The sequence below is a fragment of the Ursus maritimus genome, unplaced genomic scaffold (assembly GCF_017311325.1).
Source record: "Ursus maritimus isolate PB19 unplaced genomic scaffold, ASM1731132v1 scaffold_28, whole genome shotgun sequence".
Classification (NCBI taxonomy): domain Eukaryota; kingdom Metazoa; phylum Chordata; class Mammalia; order Carnivora; family Ursidae; genus Ursus; species Ursus maritimus.
The window spans coordinates 18,142,218-18,166,430 of record NW_024425341.1 but is presented as its reverse complement, the minus strand read 5'-3'; the positions used below and the strand labels follow the sequence as shown (position 1 = coordinate 18,166,430).

General features: G+C 34.6%; 1 protein-coding gene across 3 annotated transcripts in view; it reads right to left on the bottom strand.

Annotated features, from left to right (window-relative positions):
• The window catches only part of SGCZ (sarcoglycan zeta), a 439,013-nt gene that overhangs the window by 82,388 nt on the left and 332,412 nt on the right, over nucleotides 1–24,213 (bottom strand). For all 3 annotated transcript variants that reach the window (XM_008710886.2, XM_040643327.1, XM_040643326.1), the window contains one exon: nucleotides 23,437–23,524. In XM_008710886.2, coding sequence (XP_008709108.2) covers nucleotides 23,437–23,524 — 88 coding nt within the window. The remainder of the gene's footprint in view (nucleotides 1–23,436; nucleotides 23,525–24,213) is intronic.

Below are 24,213 nucleotides of genomic sequence, written 5' to 3'. Positions count from 1 at the left end.
GATGTTAATGGTACCATTAGTTATAATAAGACAGATTAGGTGCAGTATATCTCTCATAATATGGGAAGTGCTTAATAATTTATGGAATAATCAAATAATGGAATATGATTTAAAGTGTTCCATTTTAAATGTTCCATTTTAAATTATATTTTTGAAGACTATTTAATGACACAGGACATTTTCATAATATATTAAGTGAAAATCCTTATTAGCAAATGTATGCTTAATACAATCCCACTTAGCTATTTTTATATTTATATGATACATATTTATTAAAAAGCTAATATGGGTATTTACTAATATGTTAGCAGTGGGTACATAAGAATGGAATCTCTTATGTCACTATTATATGTTTTGAATTTATATTTTCATTTAAATATTATAACTTGTATAATTAAGGAAAATATAATCATCTCATTTATCTTATGAATTATTTATGAAAGAAATAAAATATTCTTTTCTGAATAAATAGATTCATTTCTTTCCTTCTATTTGATTAACTACTATATCCTCAAACTCACTGTAAAAATGTCACAATGCTCCTGATGTTTGAAATAATTTCTTACTATCAGTACCAAATTTTGAAAACATCATCACCAACTTCCCAAGCTATCAGGCTCAAGTCTTGGAATAACCCTTATTTGTTTTCTTGTTTGGCTCATTAAAAAAAAAAAAAAAAGTTATTATGTAGTTTATCCTTTCTTGTTTTTCTCATTTCACATCTATTTTAAAAATACCACTTTGTGGTTACTGTGTGCTAGGTAACTGTATTGTAACTGTAGGGATGAATTATTGAAATAATCATTAACTGATTTTCCTCTATTCAGTATTTTCAATCCAGCTCAACACCATTCCTGATTGCATTTGGAAAGATTCACTGGGTTTGAACTAAGAGAAACCCAGCTTAATTATACTATCAACACAATGCCAAAACATAGTTGGGACATTCTTGTTTCCCCAAAGGAGTGTGCCAATTATCCACTTTTTGTCTCTTAGCTCAAAATTCACTCTTTTTGTCTGTTCTGTGAAAATGGATCTGAACTCTTTGCAGAATTTTCCTTTGCCAGCTGGCATGATGTTATGTTTTGTCAGTAGAGGGTACTAGAGCAACATGGCTGGAGTAAAATGAGTTTCGCCTCCTGGTCTAATGTGCTAGCTCTTCATGCTTCTGTGATGTGCAGTCACTGCAGTGTACAGCTCCTGCAGGAAGGGTGTCTTTTTCATACAAGATTCCTAATACATGCAGTTTCCCCAGCACCAGGCTTCTGTTTCACCCAGTGGCCACAATGTTCCCTAACGCCCCCATACCCTCCCCAAATAATTTCATAGCAAAGGTCCTCAGATGAGACATCTTCCTGTGAACAGCATTCCCTAGCACCTATCCTAAAGGGTACTCCTCCCACAAGATCAAGAGGGAAATGTCCAAAAGTACCACTGAAGCTTCACTGCAATGACTTCTCTGCCATCCAGTGAACCACAGCTGTGCCCTCTCCATCAAGTTCTGGGTCTCAGTCTTGGGGTGCAGGAGTGGGAAGTTCTCTTTTGGGTGATCTATCTCAATCCTAGTATAGTGGCTCTTCCTTATATTCATTATTTCTGTATTGTTTAGAGTTTTCCTTACTTTGTAATAGCCAAGTCTCTCCATCCTTCCATCCTGCAGCAGAGGGGGAACCAGGCCTACCAACAAAAGGCAACTCAGAACTGCCATTTCTTGATCTTTCCCCAAGAAGCAGAAGGTGGCTCTTCCTTTTCCTGGTAGGACAGGAGAGACTGCAGGAAAAGCCTGAGAAGCAATAGACAGCCAGAAAACAGGCCAAGCGAACTACTCTCTATCCCGAGTGCCTGGCATCTCCAACCCCTTATCTGTGTACACTGAATGACCCAGAAAAGTGCTTCTGTCCCCTCAGGTGATACCAGTAGGGATCAAGCAAGAGTTTCAGTGGAGCCAAGAGGAAAAAACAAAGGAAGCAGGCCAGAAAACATAGCGAGGACTCAGTAACCACATTGTCATTGAAAGCACATCCCTCAAAGTAGATCAGAACTTACACACTAAACCTAAACACGGTGACTGCTTGCTAAAATAGAAGGTTTAAATGGAAGCAAGAAAGATAACATACATAATGTCCAGAATGCAACTGGAAATTCCTCATCATACCAAGAAGCAGGGAAATCGCAACTCAAACAAGAAAAGATAATCAACTGAAGCCAGTAATGAGATGAACTGGATGTCCAAATTAATGGACAAGAATTCTGAAGCAGTCATAATGAAATTGCTTCAACAAGGAATTACAAATTCTCCTGAAAAAAAAATAGAAAATTGAGGCAAAAAAATAGAAGCTATGATACAGAACCAAATGGAAATTATAAAACTAAGAACTATGATAATGAAAATAAAAAAAAAAATGCTGGATGGGCTGAGTGGAGTGGTATGGAAGACATAATCAATGAACTTCAGGATGGATCAATAAATACTTAATTAGAATATCAGAAAAAAAAAAACCCACCAAAAGTGGTAAACACATTCTCAGGGACTGTGGGACAATAATAACAGATCTAACATTTGTATGATCAGAGTGCTGGAAGGCAAGGAGAAACAATGAGGGACAAAAAAAAAAAAAAAAAATGAGGGAATTAAATAAATAATGGATGAAATGCTCCCAAATTTGGGGAAAGATATAAGCTACAAATTCAAGAAGTTAAACAGAATAAAAACCAAGAAATATATGTGGCATATGGTAATTAAGTTTTTGAAAACTAAAGATGAAAAAGGCTAGAAAGCAACCAGAGGGAAAGGATGTACTACCTTTAGGAGAACTAATTTCTCATCTGAAACCACGGAGAACAGAAGAAAGAGGCACGACATTATCCAAGGGCTGACACAAAATAACTGTCAACCTCAAATTCTGTATCTGGTAAAACTATACCTGAGGAGTGAAGGGAAAATAAATATACCCTCAGACAAAATACAAAAAACAAACAAACAAAAGTAAGAAAACATTAGAGAATTTGCCACCACCAGATCTAGCCTTAACAAAAAGTAAAGGAACCTTTTCAAGTAGATACGCTATAATATGAGAAGGCGGCTTGGAACTTCAGCAAAGAAAGAAAAACAACAGAATCGAGAAAATATGTAATGTAAGTACCTGACATGAACCTTTTGATTGGCAAGGTGTCCATTTCAAAGACATGCATCTCAAATAAACATACTGCCAGCTACACAACTGGATAAAGAGCCAGGCCATCCCATCCATGAAACTCCCCTTTTAAAAGCCCTAGATGACTGACCACTTGCGTGACCCTGTGTGTGCTGTGACCTCACTGTGTGACCCTGGGTGTGCTGTGTACCCTTCAACACTTGTGAGTAATAAACCTTGTGTTTTCAAAGTTCCCTGACGATGGCTGTTGCTGAGGCGCATCTTGCGATCACAATAAGAACCACAAAGGCCACTCCAGCCAAAATATTGGCTTTGATGTGGTATGGAAATGTCTGTGGGGGCTTCCATAAGTAGTATGGGCCCAGGCCACTGCCCCCAGGCATTCCTATCTGATAGCATTACTAACAATAGGCTGAGATAAACATAAAACAAAAACCAACAGATTTTCTTCTCTTCGTGAGCTTCTTAAATCATATTTGATTGTTGAAAATAATTATTTGACAATTTGATATAGTGCTCACTCTATGTGAATAAAATACTGAAGATAATTACATTTAAGAAGTGGAAAGGGTAACAAGACCTAAATGAAAGCAAGATTTTAATATTTTATGTTAAGTGGTAAAAAATGTTGATATCACTAGGGTCTGATAAATGTTTTGTTTGTACATGGTAATATCTACTGTAATCAGTAAAATAATTGTATAGAAGAATATGCTCAAAAACACTAGAAAGAAATCAAGATGGAATCACTAAAAAATGATCAAGTAACCTGTAAGAGGGTAAGAGAAGAGAAAAACAAAGGAACAAAAAACAGAGGCAACAAACAGAATGTAAATAATGAAATGGTAGACTTAAGACCTAACACATCAAGAAGTGATTAAATTTGAAATGGTCTAAATACACCAATCAAAAGCCAGAGACCGGTACATCTTTACAATGGCATATTATTCAGTGATAAAAAGAACTATCAAGCAGTGAAAACACATAGCTGAATCTTAAATGCTTACTGTTAAGTGAAGAGCCCAGTCTAAAAAGGCTACATAATGTGTGATTACAATTACATGTTCTGGAAAGAAGCAAATCTGTAGACAAGTTAAACAGATAAGTGGCTGCCAAGAGTTTGATTTGTTTGTGGGGAGCGTAGAATAGGAAAACTACCTGAGATTTCTGAAGGGTGTGGAAATACTTTGTATGATCCTATAATGGCAAATCCAAGACATTAAGTATTTGTCAAACCCCATGGGCCTTTATGAAGAAGGGAGTAACCTTAATGTATTCAAATTAAAAAAAAAAACATTTAGAAGATCAGGGAATTCTAGGATTGAATACTTACTGTGACAAAAGACTCTAAATGTACTACAAATGTACGAAATAACCTCTGTAAGGGGGATGGGGGAAGGTGTGACCTTTGTCTCTGGAAGTGAGTGGAGCCTGTAAGACAAAAGGAAATGGGATCTACACACTGCAGATTATTGTAGCGGATATTTTTGTTTTTCCTTTGGGAGCACAAGTTAACAATCCTGAAACCACTACACATTCATGTTGGAATTGAACAAGTAATAAATGGATGGCACATAGGGAAAACCAGGTCTTTCATTGTTGGAGTACTAGATTACAGATTAACAAAAAAAAAAAAAAAAAAAAAAAAAAGGAGGTTAAAATAATCCATAAGGCTATGACTAGAGTGGGAAACATCAGAATGAACTCAGTTTTAACTTAATGTAAATAAAGATGTTTACACATAGACATATTTATAGATACATGTGTGGCATATCTCCAAATAGCTCCCCGAGAGGACTTAGAGCCACGACACTCCAGTAGTAATGAGTACACTTAATGCCAAGATCTTTTTTTTTTTTTTAATACCATTCTGGTATTAGAATAAAAGAACCAGAACTCCTTGGAAAAATGGCTGGTTCTAGGACTAGGGCAGGAAATACACTAGTTAGGCCTGGAGCATCTCATAGTGACTGAAAATATTAAAGTACACAAACAACCAAACCAACCAAACCAAAACAAAAACATACATGCATACACAAAACAAAGCCACAATTATGGGAGTATGTCAAAAGATATAGGATACTTGGGGCACCTGCTGGCTTAGCTGCTTGAGCATCGGACTCTTAATCTCGGCTAAGGTCTTTATCTCATGGTTGTGAATTCAAGCCCTGCATTGGACTCCACGTTGGGCATGAAGCCTACTTAAAAATAAATAAATAAATAAATAAATAGATAAATAGATAAATAAATAAATGATACAAGATACAGGAGCCAACTAAAAGATATCCCAATGGCTGAAGCTGCAACTGTCTGACAAAACAAAACAAAACAAAAAATCAAAACAAAGAAACAAAAAAATAATACTGGCTCATAACCCAAAGTATAAAAATATAATATTCATTTGTCCATACTACTACAAATAAATGACTGAACAAAGGCAAAGGGAAAAGAGTAACTTTACAATGGGGAAACCTGACAGACACTACCTCAACCAGGTGAGCAAAATTATCATTAAGAAGATGGGCTGCTTGTATGTGCCCTTGATATGGTGTGATGACAATGACACTTCTTTCTCCCCCAAACACATAAGCCTACTGTAATCATGAGAGAAACATCGGACAATTCCCAATTGAAGGACAATCCACAAAACAGCAGAACAGTGCTGCTCAAAACTGTCAAGATCATCAAAAGCAAAGAAATCTGAGAAACTGTCTCAACCAAGAGAAGCCTACAGAGACTTATCTACTAAATGTTATGTAGTATCTCTGATGAAATCCTATAACAGGAAAAGGACATTAAGGACAAAAATTCCTAATGAATTTGAATAAAATATGTTTCTTAGCTAGTGATAATGTACACTGGTTCACTATTTATAACAAATATACCATATTAATGTAAGGTGTTAATAATAGGAGAAAGTGGTTGTGTCGTACATAGGAACTCCGTGTGTTATTTTTCTAATAATTTTGTAAATAAAGGACTGTTTTAAAATTTAAAAGTGTATTTTAAAAATAGAGACTGGCAGAATGGACTTTAAAAAAGATTCAACTATATGCTGTCTACAAAAACATAATTTCAAGGTAATACCATATGTAGATGGAAAATATACATCTGCTAATAAAAATAAAACCAAAAACCAGTATGTCTGTATGAGCATCAGATAAGACTTCAGAGTAAAGAATATTACTGGAACAATAAGAGATATGTCAAAGTCCAGAGTGCAAATCATTACACCATGGGGTGGGCACTACATTTCACAATGATAAAAGGAACCCTCCACTATGAAGACAGAGATCACAAGCCTGTCTGCACCAAACAACAGATCTTCAAAATACATGAAACGAAAACTGCTGGAGTTGAGGGAGGAAATAGTGAAATCCACTAATTATAGTTCAGGACTATAACACTATGCTCTCTGCAACTAACAGAACTATAGGACAGAAAATTAGCAAGATACAGAAAAACTGAAGAACACCATCAAATAATTGGCATATATAGAACACTTCACCAAGCAAAATTTAAATACACATTATTTTCAAGTGCCCAAGGAACCTTCGCCAAAAGTGTGTGTTCCTTCACCACATCTTGGGTCCTACAATAAATCTTAACAAATTTAACGTATTTATTTATGTATGGAATATGTTTTCAGTTTATAACGGAATCAAACTATAAGTCATAATAGAAAGACAGCAGGAAAATTGACAAATACTTAAAAATTATCACATTTATCAATTATTCCTGGGTCAAAGAAGTCTCAGAAAATTAAAAACATACAGAACTGAATGAAAATGAACATAGAATATATTAAAAATAAAAAAAATAACATCAGCACTAAAGCAAGCACAAGAGAAGGCTTCCAGTACTATAAACTAACTATGCGAAAACAGAAAGTACTGAAATCATAATCTAAATTCCTATCTAAGGAAATTAGGAAAAAATGGTAAAATAAATCCAAAACAACAAGAATGAAATAATAAAGATAACAGAAATCAACAAACTTGAAAGCAGGGAAGCAATAGGGAAAATCGGTAAATCCAAAGCTACTTCTTTGAAAAGAAAAGAAAAAACAAACGGTAATACACTCTCAAAACTGAAAAAGATAAAAAAGAGAGAAAGCACAAATAACCAATATCAGGAATTAAACAGGGGATATCACTACAGATGTCGTAGTCATTAAAATGTTAATAAGATAACACAATGAACAAATCCATGCTCATAAATTTGAACACTTAGAAAAAATAAACCAACTTCTCAAAATGCACCCACCACCAAAAGCAAAGCAAGATGAAAAAGACAACCTGGATAGTTCCATAATGCTAAATGAAATTAAAATCTCCCCCAAAAGAAATATTCTAGCCTGGATGATTTCTACACATTCTTTAAAAAAAATTTAAAAAGGAGGGGCGCCTGGGTGGCTCAGTCATTAAGCATCTGCCTTCGGCTCAGGGCGTGATCCCGGGGTCCTGGGATCGAGCCCCACATTGGGCTGTCTCTCTCTCTGTCAAATAAATAAATAAAATCTTAAAAAAAAAAAAAAGGAGCGCATACTTCCTACTTTGTTCCATCAAGTTGATATTTACCCTGATACCAAATCCAGCCAAAGATAGTAAAAAACAAACAAAAACTCCTACACACAAGCAAACAACAACAACAAAATACTAGAGTGCAAGATCTCTTAGCAACTTAAATGCAGATATCCTCAACAAAATATTAGCAAACAAAATCCAGCAACATATACAAATAATTCTGTCCCATCACCAAGTGGAATTTTATTCCAGTTGTGCAAGGCTATTTGAACTTTCAAAAAACAATGTAATCCATAAAGAGGATAAGTCATAAGATCACATCAGTTGATGAAGAAAAAAATATTTGTCAAAGTCTGACATCCCTACATGATAAGAACTCTCAGCAAACTAGAAGTAAAGGGAATGTCTTCAACTTGAAATAAAGCTTATACCTAACATCAGAACAGTGAAAGACTGAATGCTCTTGTCCTATAATCAGTGACAAGGTAAGTATGTTGGCCCTCACCACTCATTCTCTGTAGTTTGAACCATTCTAGTCAGCAAAATATGACAATAGAAAAGTAGGGGCTATAAGACGTAGCACAAGAGAATGTTGTGGTGGAACAGTTATGTATCAAAGTTTAAAAGATCAATGTAATTCCCCCAATGGTAGAATAAAGGAAAAAAAATATCTTCTTTTAATAGATGAATAAAAAACTATTTCAGAACATTTAAAATCTCCTGATTATTTATTTTAAAAAGGTGCAAAGTAGAAGGAAGCTTCCTCAATCTGATTAAAGACACAAATGTGGCCATTTCCACCATCTCAAGGTGTGGGAAACAAAACAAAAAAGGAAAACACATCTGTATGTTATCTTATGTTGGTGTGGATGTTGTAATTGTTAAGATAGTATATTCATTAGCATTTGGCCATGGGCAGGGAGGTCAAGAATCAAGTAGAAGTAAAGGATTCATTTGGTCTGCCTACTATAGAACAGAAAATTGAATTTCAAGAAGAAGCCCAAGAAGAGGGAGCTCATAAAAGAAAGAGGCTGGGAGCTTTGAAGGAAAAAAAGGCCAACAAATGAAAATGCAATTTTCTTCTCATAAGGTAGTGTGTATAATCAATGTCTTATGTGCATGCGTCATTGTGTGTATGTGTGTATATGTGTGTAAAACCCGGTAAAGAGGATTTGGTCAACTACTGGCAAAACCTGTAGTTCTGAACTAGGAAAGAATATGTTGGAAGACAATCTATGTATTACTAAATGCTTTCTTTGCACCGATCACATTTAGACGTGATTTTATGATTGATTAACATCTGTAGTTCCTGCTACAGGCAACCATTGTTGTATCTGCTTACCATCGTATCTCCATTCCTACCACAGTCCCTGTTATATGGTGGCACCCAATTAATAATTGTTAAATAAATAAAACTACTGAACTAATTCACTGGAAGAAAAATAATAACAGCAATAGCTAGCACAGAGTGGTTTCTACTTAGTAGGTATCATGCTTCATGTTTTACACACATTGATTGATTAAATTCTTACAACTATGTAGATACAGTCCCACAGTTAGTTGATCCAGTGTGGATTCCAACTGGAAGGGACTCAAAACCAGAAGGGATTGGAGAAAATACAACAGGAATCTTCAAAGATGCTGAGAGTACTGGTACCAGCTACTGGGAGCCTTCAGAAGTTCAACTGAGATGGTACTTTAGTTGATACTTAGAGTACTTCAGTTTTGTTGATGAGAATATTAGCCTTCAGAAAAATTTTAACTTTCATGCATGTAAATCAATCTTTTCTTCTGTAGCTTCTGATGTAGACTACACACTGGAAGACCTTCCCGCACATGATCAGATAGCTCTTCTGATATATTTTTCCAGGATTTGTTTCAAATTTAAAATAAAACCTTTACACCATCATCAGTTCATTGTTTTTATGGTATAAAGACATCGAGATTTAACTTTATTGTTAAAGCAACTCTAAATTGTTAAGCAACTACGTCAACTTCAATTATTTAATAAGTAATCCCCCTCTCATACCTTCATCAGTTGGAAAGAATATCTATCTTATACTGAACTATTGTAGATACATGGTGTCTCTCTTGGTTTCATATCCTGTTCTATTTCTCTTGATCTTTCTAATCCCAAACTGTATTATTTATTGTGCTTATAATATTTGATATATTCATATTAAAATTCTTTTGGTTTTTCATTTAAATGATATTTTTTGGAGCTATTTCATCAGGTTGTAAAATATGCATTGGTATTTTCATTGGAATTGGCTTACATTTGTAAGTGAACTCTGAGGGAACTGATAACTTCAATAAATAAAAATGCATATTACAGAGTTCAGATTTTCTTAATGTAGATATTAAATAAATATCAATGTAAAATAATGCAATTAATAAAAGGCATTAAAGTCACTACTTATTTTTATGTTTATCTAAAGCATTCACATCAAGAATAGTATATTTTTACCAAAATTAATAAGCTGTTGGAATGTCAGGACACTAAGAGGGAACAAATATAAAACCTTAATGTCCTGTCAGTGACTGGTTAAAGGGCCAGATGCTACGGGTAATTTAATTGTGCTTATCGCCCAGCAGCAATCTCAGGAATGTCATGACACATGGAAGCACCTGCCTATGCCGATAAATCAAGTGATAACACCTAATAAACTTAAGATGCTACAATTAAATGTTACCTTGAGTGATCATCCAATCAACCAATATAAATTAGGGTAATTCTGGGTTAAGATTATCTTCTGCCTGTTCTCGCATTAAGAAACTACTTCTACTACCACTAAAAATGATAGCAGCTAACACTTCTATCATGCTTAAAACGTGCTAGAAGCTTGAATAACATCAACTCGTTATCAAAATAACTGCACAAGGCCAAGTATTATCATTATGTTCATTTTACAGTTAGGAAACTCAGGCACAAAGAGGTTAACTAACTTGCCCAAATCACACAGCTGGTAAGTGATAGCGAGCAACTCGAACTCATGTAGTCTGGACCCAGGGCTCACAGTCTTTACTCTGATACTTTTCTGCTTCCCAGGACCCTCTGAACTCACGCCGAACTCTCGGCAGCAGTTGGATTTCTGATTTTCCTCCAAGGATCAGCTGAGGCCTTATTTATAGGACATTCAGGGTCAGCTTCTTCCCCTCCCCAGTTCTGTGTTCCCACCTTCCTCATTTTCTTACAAGTGTTCTTTCAAAACCCCTCTCCTATACACTCTTGCACCCAGCTGGCAATCTCTGTTTCCAGGAAATCCAAACTAAGACACATATTTTAAAAATATACTTTCATGCTCTAGACACACTGTACTTGTTCCCATTCATCCATTTATTTCTAATTTACATCAGAAAGTATGTCTTTAATATTATTGTGCTACTCTGAGGTCAAACTTTTAAAGTGACTCTTCATCACAAATAACATCCCAAAATTTTGTACTTACATTGAAAAGGATACAATACGAACCTGGCTAACTTGTCAAGTTTAAACCTAGTTCTTCCACATGAAAACTATTTTTCCTGACAAAGTAGATAATTGTTACTTTAATACATTCATAAATAGATATACCAGGGGATGGAAATACCAAGGACAGAATAGAATCAATGGTAACACTTTAGTAAGTTTTAGTATTTTTGTCAACAGATAAGGGACCATGGTGGGTATATACCTTGTAGCAGGTGCAGAGGAAATATATCCAGCTCTGAAGGCTAGAGAGATGCAGAAAGAGTGAGGTGGAAAAGTATTTAAACTTTCTAATTGTGCCTTCCCTGGCTTTGTGTCAAAACTCAGGGTCAGTGTGTAATATATGTTATGTAGCCTCGCACTTCTTGAAATATAATTATAAGCAAAAGCTCAGTTACACTAAAATGATATTTATTTTGGTTCCTCTGATTATATTTGCTACACAGAAAGAAAGAAAAAGTATAAATTTAGATCTACTGAAGTTCTGACACAGAAAAGGTTTTATACTGTTACCATGAAAATTATAAAATGACCAGTGGAGGGAAGAGGCATGATATAGAGAGAATGGAAGGAGGCCAAAAAGCCCATTCAAGATCATAGTCATCATTAAGTTATTTCTAATGTCACATAATATTCTTTCTTTGAAGCACTTATGAGATTCTCTTTCAAAATGATTTATTCTTGTTATTTATACTGTGACCCTACCAACATTTTCCTCAATCCATTAAATATTCTGCACGTAAGGAAAATCCTTTGGTTTATTTTGAAGAGGCACATTTGATGTTCATTTTCTATGCTCAGCCAATGGCCTCATGAACTTCTATTTGACACTAAATCAGCCTTTTGAAGCATCTCTTCCTTTTATATTCAAAACACATTTTCCTTTGAAATTACTTACTCTTAAGAACCATAAACTTTATTTAGTGGAGTATGTTTAATTTTCAGTAGTTTCACATTGTTTGCACTCATCTTGTTCCCTTTGTTATCAACATGATTTCAACAAATACCATAGCTAATTTCTATTTTCATTGAGCTTTAAGGAGGTTATTCAAAAGCAGAGGTGACCTATTTAGTGTTGCATTCAAAGAACAGTTATGGACTATTTCAAATGATCAGCTTACTATGGATGAGAAAACAGAAACAGGAGGCAATTTTTAAAGGGAAGCTGATTTGTCTCATTAAATTAAAAAAATAACTATAAATATTCAGCATAGTGTTAAAAGGAAACCCAACTACCACCATCTTTTAAAACTAAAAGCTGAGCAGATACATATTATTCATTAGCCTCTTCAGAGTACCCAGTGGTAAATTTATGTTGAGTTGGAGATCAGTATGGTCTGCAGGTAGACAGCCAAAAAACAGTTGGTTTGTTAGTTTCTTGGGCTTGAAGAAGAAGACAGGAAATGCTAGAGGGGTCAGTTTGGGAGTTATCCACTTACATTTGATATGTTAAAGAAGCATATCATACAACTTAGATAAAGAATATAGATGACATAAAAACAGATGGGGCAGGCTTTGGTGAAGATGGTGCTAGCTGGAATATTTTTGGCAAATAATTAATCTTGAGAACGAAAATGAAATGAGACTAATCTAAACTCACCTTATATCAATAAGGAGGATTCAGTTATTTCAATAAAATTAGTAAGTATCTTGGCAGCAAATGATCATTTATTATACATTTCCTGATACCTGAGAAAGAAATGTAATTAGACATTTACCAAAGACTTAGCAAAAGTTTCCTAAAGTAATTTAATAATATCTGTGTGAGCTTGTTAACTTTACAAGCATACTTTGTTTTATTGGGTTTCACTTTATTGTATTTTGCAGGTATCGCCTTCTTTACAAATTGAAGAATTGTGGCAACCCTGCTTCAGGAGCAAGCATATCGGCGCCATTTTTCAAACAGCATTTACTTAAACTTTGTGTCTCTGTCACAATTTGATAATTCTCACAATATTTCAAACTTTTTCATTATCATTATATTTGTTATGGTGATCTGTGATCAGTGATCTTTGATGTTACTACTGTAATTGTTTTGGGGTGCCACAAGCCATGCCCATTACTACAAAGAACTTAATAAATGCATGTGTTCTAACTGTTCCACTGATGGGCCTTTCTTCCTCTTCTCAAGCCTCTATTTCCTGAGGTAGAACAACATTGAAATTAGGCCGATTAATAACCTATAGTGGCCTCCAAGTGTTACAGAGAAAGAAAAAGTCAGATATCTCTCACTTCAAATCAAAACATGAAATGATTAAGCTGAGTGAGGAAGGCACGCTGGAAGCCGAGAAAGGCTGAAAGCTAGGCCTCTTGTACCACTTAGCCAAGATGTGAATGCAAAGGAAAAGTTTTTGAAGGAAATTAAAAGTGCTATTCCAGTGAACACATGAATGATAAAAAAGCAAAAGAGTCTTCTTGCTGATATAGAGAAAGTTTTAGTGGTCTGGACAGAAGATCAAATCAGTCACGATATTCCCTTATGCCAAAAGCTAATCCAGAACAAGGCCCTAACTCCTTCAGTTCTATGAAGGCTGAGAGACGTGAAGAAGCTGCAGAAGAAAAGCTGGAAGCTAGCAGACGTTGGCTCACAGGGTTTAAAGAAAGAGGCCATCTCCAGAACACAAAAGTGCAAGGTGAAGCAGCAAGTTAACCAGAAGATCTAACTAAGATAATTCATGAAGGTGGTTATATTCAACAACAGATTTTCAGTGTAGATTACAGAGCCTTCTACTGGAAGAAGACACCATCTTGGACTTTCATATCAAGGCGGGGACAGGTCAATACTTCGCTTCAAAGCTTCAAAGGAAAGACTGAGTCTATCTCTTGTTGGGGGCTGATGCAGCTGGTGACTTTAAGTGGAAGCCAATGCTCATTTACCATTCTGAAAATCCTAGGGCCCTTAAGAATTATACTAAATCTACTCTGCCTATGCTCTATAAATGGAACAACAAAGCCTAGGTAATGGCACATCTGTTTACCACACAGTTTACTGCATATTTTAAGCACACTGTTGAGACCTACTTCTTAGAAGGAAAGAGTTCTTTCAAAATAATACTGCTCATTGACAATGCACATAGTCACCCAAGACCTCTGATGGAGATGTACAATGAGATTAATGTTGTTTTCATGCCTGCTAACACAATATCCATTCTGTACCTGTGGATCAAGGAGTAATTTAAACTTTTAGCCTCATTATTTAAGAAATACGTTTTGTAAGGCTGTAGCTGCCATGCCTAGTGATTCTTCTGAAGGATCTGGCAAAGTAAATTGAAAACCTTCCAGAAAGTTTTCACCTGTCTAGATGTCATTAACAGCACTTGTGATTCATGGGAAGAGGTCCAAATATCAATATTAACAGGAGTTTGGAGGTTGATTCCAACCCTCATGGATGACTTTGAGGGTTTCAAGACTTCAGTGAAAGGAAGTAACTGCGGATGTGGTAGAAACAGCAAGGGAATGGATGAGGAGTTGCTTCTTATGGATGGTTTCTGGAGATGGACTATTCATCTGGTGAAGAGGCTGTGAAGATTGTTGAAATGACAACAAAGGATTTAGAATATTCCATAAACTTAGCTGATAAAGCAGCAGCAGGGTTTGTGAAGATTTCAAATTTTGAAAGAAACTCTACTTGAGTAAAATGCTATCAAACAGCGTCAGATGGTACAAAGAAATCGTTCACAAAAGGATGAAACTTCATTGCTATCTTATTTTAAGAAAATGCCACTTTAACCTTTAGTAATCAGCACACAGATCAGTCAGTAGCCATCAACATCTAGGCAAAACCTTCCATCATCAAAAAGATTATGACTTATTGAAAGCTCAGATGATGGTTCGTATTTTTTAGCAATAAAGTACTTTTTTTTTTAACTAAAGTACTTTTTAAATTAAGGTATGTACACTTTTTTAAAGACATTTTATTGCACACTTAATAAACTACAAAATAAACAGAGCTTTTATCTGTACTGGGAAACCAAAACATTCGTTTGACTTGCTTTACTGCGATATTCAACTTAATTGTAGTAGTCCGGAAACAAGCCTGCAATATTTCCGAGGTATGGCTAAACAGGAAATAAGCAAACTTCTTCGGAGTGGCCGTATCGTTTTGCCTTCCCAGCAGCAGCAGTGTATGAGAGTTCTAGTACCTCTACATCCATTCTAGCACTTCGTATTGTCTATACCTTTTTAAAAAATAATTGTAATTATTATGGTTTATGACTTCTCAGAGCTTTTAATGAGAAAATATGTATGATTAAAGTCTTAGTATATAATATTGAAGGGTTTATTCTCCACATATATTTACTCACAATTCTCCAATGTGGCATAGGTGCTGATAAATTTACTGAGTCACTTAAAAGTGGTTCAAAATGCTAAGAAATCAGGCTTTGGATGTAGAGAATAAGGAGATTCAATATTGAGAACTTAGGAAGACAAATTGTTCTTTTAGAACGATCTGCCCTATCCACCCCCCAGAAAAACTTACATGACGGTATATGAGTTATTTTCAGTAATTTTTATAAAATGATAAAGACTGGCAAAAATAATGTAAGATTAGAAATGAGATTTTTTTCTGAATGTTATGACATGAGAGTAGATAGTTTCCAAAAGTTATGAGTTATTAACATGCTTTCATTCTTTAAAGGGGAAGGTGTAAAGGAGGATGGAATTTTATTTTATTTTATTATTTTTTTTTTTTTAAAGATTTTATTTATTTATTCGACAGAGATAGAGACAGCCAGCGAGAGAGGGAACACAAGCAGGGGGAGTGGGAGAGGAAGAAGCAGGCTCATAGCGGAGGAGCCTGATGTGGGGCTCGATCCCATAACACTGGGATCACGCCCTGAGCCGAAGGCAGACGCTTAACCGCTGTGCCACCCAGGTGCCCCAAAGGAGGATGGAATTTTAAAATGCATTAGACCGATGTGTTTGTGAGCATTTAGAAAACAAAGCAGCACACATGTGATCTCAGAATGGAAGATTTAAAACAAACCATGTCAAAATTGGATCAATACATGAAGGGAACGTATAGAATTAGATATTCTTAATTTCAGGCAAATACATGACAAAATATCTACAGATACTATTGTGGAAAAGGTTGCAAGTGGACCCAGAGTTGATTATATACTTTAACCACAGAATGCTGATTAATGGATTGATAGCAAACTCAAAGTAATTTTAAAAGATTTTGGCAATACTGTTTCCTCATTATGAGGAGTATGTTGTCAGGAGTCCAATAAATACCTAGAAACAGAAGAACTGCTCTTCAGTTTTCCTTCTTCCTCTACTCAATTTTCTATTCCCACCTTTCTTTTCTATTCCCAGCTTTCTTTTTCTGATTATGCATTATCTGACTTGTAATTTCTCCAAGACTACACATAAGAATAGATACTTAATCCAAAGTGAGACAAAAGAAAAAAGCTTATGTAGTTAACAGGCCTAGACCATCATAGATGTAACGGCCCTCCATGGTATATCTCCTCTATTCCACGACCAGGCAATTAGCATTGTTCTATAGCTATGGGCTTGGCTGAGACCTCATCTAGGGCTCCTGATACTGAAGTAAATGATCTTCCGTGCACATACGAATCCTTAAATTTTATTTAGCTTCCTACCACCAGATGTTTTTCAATAATTAGTCCCATAACCTTACATTTGTGAACAGTGTGCCCAATTAACCAAATTTCTGAAGATAAGTTTCTTATTAAGACCAACACAAAACTGCATGTTCATTAAGTCAATTATGTATGAAACTCAAAGCACCTATAATTCTGAGTTTCCACAAAGGAAGCCTCATTATAAACAAAGGTCGGTCCAGTGTATAAATTAGAGAGTCATTAATTTTAGATAAGTCATATAGTTATAATGCTAATTAAATATATAAAATATGAAGTCAGGAACCACTCTTTTGCTATTTTGTTTACTTCATTCTCATTTTATCTTTCACAAACTCTGTAATATATCATTTTTATTTTATCACAATATTAATATTAAAATTTAAACAGTGAGCTATAGTCATAGCACATTTTGAATAACTTTATGTAATCATAGAATAAAATGGTTATTCATCTCTTTACTGTTTTCCTCTGTTATACAGTTAGAAATACTTAATGAGTTCTTGCATTAAATTTATTGAAAAAAATCTATATTATCTCCTTTAATCATCATATAAAGAGATGGACTGGCTTAGGTAAAGCTGATTGAGGAGTATGCACTTTTCAAAATGTCTTAATGAAACCACCATTTCTCACTTTATCCTATTACCCTCATTCCTAAATACTCAAGATCAGACGTATTTCTTTGACACCTATAGGCATTATTACCAAAGATCTTAGTTTGAAACATGTATGTTGCCTGGAAGGGGAGAAAGTTCAAAGATGTTTTTGTATCAATCAAAGCATTAGTATCCACTGACAATTTTAGTGGATTAGCTACACATGGTCTTGAGAAGTAGAGGCCAACACCCTGCAGGGATGGTCTTTAGAACCATAACACAGAGCACTCTTAAGTGGAGCTGGCCTCATAGAACTACGATTGATCAGACTCGGGCATGGAGTACCTGGAAGGAGAAGGAGGAGAGAAGCTAGCAAGGGTTGGAAATGACTAGCCAAACCATCCATTTCAGAATTTGGTCTAGGCTTCAGGAAGAAAAATCCTAGTATTCTTTGATTCTGCATATCTAACACTACAAATACTTGAGAATTTAATTGAATATTTGAGACAATGCATTTTTCTGTTTTTTTTTTTTTTTTTAAGATTTTATTTATTTATTTGACAGAGAGAGAGACAGCCAGCTAGAGAGGGAACACAAACAGGGGAGTGGGAGAGGAAGAAGCAGGCTCATAGCGGAGGAGCCTGATGTGGGGCTTGATCCCACAATGCCGGGATCACGCCCTGAGCCGAAGGCAGACGCCCAACCGCTGTGCCACCCAGGCGCCCCACATTTTTCTGTTTTTAAGGTAATAACAAACAGTAACACCACAGAAGTAGTATCATGATTCAGGATGTTCAAACAATTGATATGAAATACTCCTGTGAGGGGCACCTTTGTGGCTCAGTCCTTTAAGCATCCAATTCTCGATTTCGGCTCAGGTCATGATCTTGGAGTTATGAGATTGAGCCCTGCATTGGGCTCCCCACTCAGTAGGGAGTCTGCTCAATATTTTCTCCCTCTACCTCTCCTTCTCGCCCCCTACCCCGTCTTCACATGCTCTCTCTCAAAGAAACAAAATTTTTTAAAAAATGAAATACTCCTATGATAAAACTTTTCAAAACATGCACACTATTGTCTTTTCTTCAGACACTGTAATCTTGTTACACCTGAGTTACACAGATTAAGCGTCCTAATTTTTACGAATGTCAGCCTCCTCCTAATATCACAGTCATCTGCTTTGATGTAGTATTTTCTCAAATTGATTAATTAATATTAGTTTAATTAATATTAACAATGAGCTCTGAAACATCGACAATGCATTTGATCATTTAAAATGTGTGTGCCATACTCAACCTAAGTATTCCGTTGATCTATTCTCCCAGATTTACACAGCCTATTTTACATAAAATATTCATTCTTATTAAGTTGTCCCAGACTATTACAGCATTCTTTAAGTTAAAAAAAATGAGTCAATGACAAAAAACATAAATTTGGTACGTGAGAATAATCTGTAACCTTCTACTTTTTATATGTCCTACACCATCTGCAGTCAATTAAGTGATTCCCAGGTGTTCACAGTAATTGCTTTAATGCAAGATTACATGTCACTTTAGGGGTCATTAAATATTTATTATAAAACCCTCATCTACATTTTTCTCCATTCATTTAGGGACAAAACATGCTGATGTTTAGTTTTGACAAAAATAAACAAACTGATTGGACTTGTTGAATTATTTTGTGGATTAAAAATCTTTAAAAATATCTTTTTATAAGCTAAAATTTGGTGAAAGAATAAAAACAATGACGGTGATCTAGTTGTGCTTATTTACATTCTTCATTTTAAGTGAAAAATATGTACTTATAATTTGTGGTTAAGATATCAAAAAATCAAATCAGATGTCATTTTATCAGGACTGGTGTATAGTGGGGAATTCAATGGGTCTGAGAATTCATTAACTAATTTCCTCTCTAAAGGTAAAAATAGATGTTTTTAATGGAGATAATCCAGCATAATATTCATTTCATAGAAAGCAAAGTAAAACCAACAGGTTTGGCCAATTGTACAGAATTATATACGTAGAGATCTAATAAAAATTACAATAACTAACATACATGTAAAGTGTTCCAATGTATGTGAAGTATTCCAAGTACTTCACATCTGTTCACTTACTCAATTCTCACACCTACTGTTATGAGATGGAAACTCATGCTATCCACATGGAAGCCTAGAGTATGGAGGATGCCCTGAGTGACCTGGTCACAGTGCTGGGAAGTGACAGACCTGGGATTTAGTTGGCTCCAGAATCCAAGCTCTTAAACTATTAAAATACAATTACTTTCTAAAACTACTTTCTGACTAAAGTATGGTATCTAGGTGAATATATTCTTCTAGAACATTTTGATATATAAATCACATAATTATCCACAAAATATTGTTATTAGTGAAAAATCCACATGTTTTTGTGTTTTGAAAATAATTTTCACTGAACTTATGTTCTGATATTTTTTGGTTTTCTGTAACATCTCTTAATAATTAGTCATAACCAGGGGCGCCTGGGTGGCTCAGTCGTTAAGCATCTGGCTTCGGCTCAGGGCATGATCCCAGAGTCCTGGGATCGAGCCCCACATCAGGCTCCTCTGCTGGGAGCCTGCTTCTTCCTCTCCCACTCCCCCTGCTTGTGTTCCCTCTCTTGCTGGCTGTCTCTCTCTCTGTCAAATAAATAAATAAAATCTTTTAAAAATCATAATAATAATTAGTCATAATCAAAGTGCCTTTCTAGCAAGAGTGTTTTGTGACAGGCTATAAATCTTTAGATATATAGATTAACTTAAATTTGTGGAACATTAAAAAATGCTCATGGCTTATCTAATAAACATTGTATAATAAATTCTTAATAGTAACATAGCTATTATTAAAATTATGATTAAATTATGTGAATAATTTTAGAAATTATGTGATTTTATTCACTTCTTGCATTACTGAAGGTTTATTTTGCCATGATAGGTGACTAATACATATTTTTAGAAAAGCTCCTAGACTCAAATTACCTTGTAGCATATTGCATTGAATAAAATGCTGATATCTCAATCAATCCTTTGGTGTGTAGTAGCAGACTCAAAATGTTTATTTAAGTGTTCTGCTAGCTTTCTTTCCCAGTATTTTCCTTACACCAATTCTATGGGGGAGCCTGTGTGCTGTGTGTGCGCTCGCATGTGTGTGTGTGGTCTGCCTGCCTCCTTGTCTTGGATGTTGGAAATATATTGAGGTGGGCAGAGGGGCATGGACACAGTTAAGAGTCTTAGGGTCTTCAGGTTTTACTAAAGGATATCAATTTTATCACCAGTTCACTTCACTTCTGAACTGAAAAGACCCAGCGACAAACACTAACATTTTGGGTTCTCACTTCATCTGACCAATGACAAACCCAGGCGGAAGTATATATCATAAGGAATACTTAATAGGCAGATAAACCTAAATTTTTAACACTGAATTACGCTGAACTGGTAAATATGTCCTATTTCTTACTCCCACAATTATTTTATCTAACGGCACTTTGTGGTCGCGCTCTGAGCATTCCTTAAAGCACCAGGCCAAAGTGTTGGCCACTCCTTAAAGCATCATGCTTCTTTTGATGGAGAGTTGCTAAAAATAGTGTACACTGTATCATCCAGTTTTCTTTCTATTAAACAGCGTGTACATTTTGTTCAGTGTATGTGAGAAAAAAAACCCCTGGTTTTCCATAAAAAACCCCAGATGTTTCTTCTTAAACATAGTGAGATCATGTCATTAGTCACATTTCTCTTTACACCTTTACACCAGGAAGGTCAATGTGGTTTAGTTAACCATTATATACAATACAAATAGCTTCCACATGGATAAAGAATGTACTAATTTTTTATATAATTATATAAATGCACATTTTATTTTTTTATCTCTTCATAAACTTAACAATATTTTAAAAATGGTTGTTTCATCATAAGGACTTTATTATTAGTGTATATTGACTCAAAATTCTGAGAAAACAAATCAAAGAAAAATATTTTCCTTACAGAATCTCCTTACAGTGCCTAATTGTTCTCATCAAGCATATCTTCTCATCATAAATAAAACGAATTTGATTTTAGGTGTATATAGCTAATTGACAGCCACTAGAAAAGGCAGAGAACCAGTAATGAGGCACATCTGCCCCCTCAAGACTCCCACTCCCTGACTGGCTCTCTTGTAAATCCCCTTGGACAATGAAGGCAAGCACCTCAGACCTCAGAAGAAACCAAAAAGTCAACTCTGCTGCAGAAGCTGTCTGTAATTGTTTTTATTTTATGTGGTGTTTAATCCTCAAAATGTGAATTATGAAAAGCAAACTAGTACTAAGTGTTAATATCATTTTGTTTAATTTCTTGCAAATAACACTCTGTCTTATTACCATATAGTAAGACTTATTGAAGGCAGCCATGACTCTCAGTTTTGAAGAAGTAATGAAGAAAGACAGAAAAATGAGAAATTACAAATTGTAATTAAGGTTTCTATATAATTTGGATATGTCACTGATTCTTGATAAATGGAAATGAAAATATCCAAGATGAGTCAATGATTCTGACAATAAAAGTTAGCAGTTCCTGGGAGTGAAATTTATTCTCCAAAATTTACTGAGGATTAAATAAGGAGAATTATGATGATATATGAGATATTAGATGAAGCATAACATTGTGACTCTAAGCAGATTTTAAAAGTAAATATTTATAACAATGACATTCCAATTATTTAATATCCAATTACTATTAATGTTTTACTGAGATAATGTTATAGATGTAGAATTATGGACCTTCTTATCATGCTTACACCACAGGACCACACAGCAACTATTTTGGATTTCCCAAACATGACTGCTTGTGACTGAAATTTAAATGAGGGAGACTACTGAAAAAAAAAAAAAGTAAAACAAAACAGCTCTGCCCATTAATATTATTTCTTGTTCAACTTTTCAGTTTATCCTCCTTTTATTTTTATCCTCCAGTATTCAACTAATGTTGATTAGTGACCAACTTTGGTGACTAACTTTTATGATGTGAACATTATGTAAAATAAAATTGAATTATTATAAATAAAGTGCATTGTATTTTTTGGAAATACATATCTGCTAAGATATAATTGCATCTTTGGCTTCATAAAGGCAAGTAGCATATTGTAAAGTGTTTCATATACCTACAAAGGAAGTAGACACAATCAAATTCATGTTTATAAATCTCACATTTCAAATGCCATCTTCTTGTGTAATTTAAAAAGAACTATTAGAAACATACATTTGTATTAAGGTACTCATTAATTTTTCAGTAAGATAAAGACAACTCATTCCTCAAGATTGTAATTTATTATTTATAATATACTTTATATATACACATATATTATCAATATTAGGTAATTGCCCCACAAAAAATAGAGCATTTTAAATATATTTTGACAGTTACACACAAATCTTTTTATTATTTTACATAATTATCACTGACTTTTTATTTTCCTGTTTTCTTATAAAAATGAGTCAAATAATTATGCCATGTAAAATGAATTGCTAATTTTTTGACAATATGAGAAAACAATAATATTTTATCATTAACTTATATTTATAACTTCCAAAGCCTATAAAGCTTAAAATACAAGTAATCTCAACACCAAATTTATAAGTAATTGATAAATGTTAAGATATATTATATTCAACTAATATGTCATTTCTAGTTTACAATAGCAGACAATATCTCTTAGGAAATTATTTACCTAAAACAAAGGATACGTAGACCACATGATGTTATATCTCATGTGTTTTAGTCTGTTTACTATAACTTAACACACACTAGGGAGATATTTGTTAAAAAAATGGTGCATTTCATAATTTAAGAGTAATAACAACAAAATATATGTAATTGTCTCATAGGAACACATTGACAAGAGTAAGAACTATCAAATAGAGGAAACTATAATTAGCTTATGAAAAATCAAATCATATGCAAGATAATTGGACTAAAAAAGGATGTCTAGTTTTATATTAGAAAAATAATAGACTTTTACTTTCCCCAATTCACACAATCACAAAGCTTCAAATGGAGTAAGATGGTATGAGCAATCTTTACCCCCAAAGCACTCACCTACTGTCAGCTGTCCAGTTAACTGCCCCATGTGATTTCTTGCATTCACTGTTACATTCCTGTCAGACTGTAAGACCAGTGGACTATCCTGGGAAACATGTATAAAATAAAAAAATCAAATAAAAAATAGAAATAGAGTCAAACTTAATCTCTAAAACTATACTGCATTTGTTTGGGTATTACCAAAATTCTATTTCTTTGTTTTATATTAAGCATTTATTTTAACATCCCAAATATTGACTGGACAATATGAAAAAAAAATACAAGTGCTTCATCATAACTACTTGACAGGACAGGAATGTTTCCACTTTGGTAAATGGACATTAACTATTTGATGCAATAATTTCCAACTCTACCGACTGCTGTACATCCAAGGTGTAGACACTCCTCTCCATCTCCCAGTGGGACCTATGTCTACCCATGGAGATATTTTAGACCCCACCCAAATGAGGAAGTTCCTTTTTAAGTTGAATTTACAACTTTCAGATCCCAGCTGAAATGTCATCTCATCAAAATTGCCTCCCCTACAAATATATTCAAACCCCAAACTCCCGGTCTCCATTTATTTTGTTCAAAACACTTATCACAAGGCAAATTTATTGTGCATATGTATGTGTTTACTTAGTTTCATTTGTTTCTGTCACAAAAGGAAATGTCCATGGGACAGGGACCATGACAGTCATGCGTATAAATTATATCCTCACTACTTAGCACAGTGCTGAAAAAAAGCATTTGCTAGGTATTTATTGATTGGTTAAATAAATTTTCATAATAAAT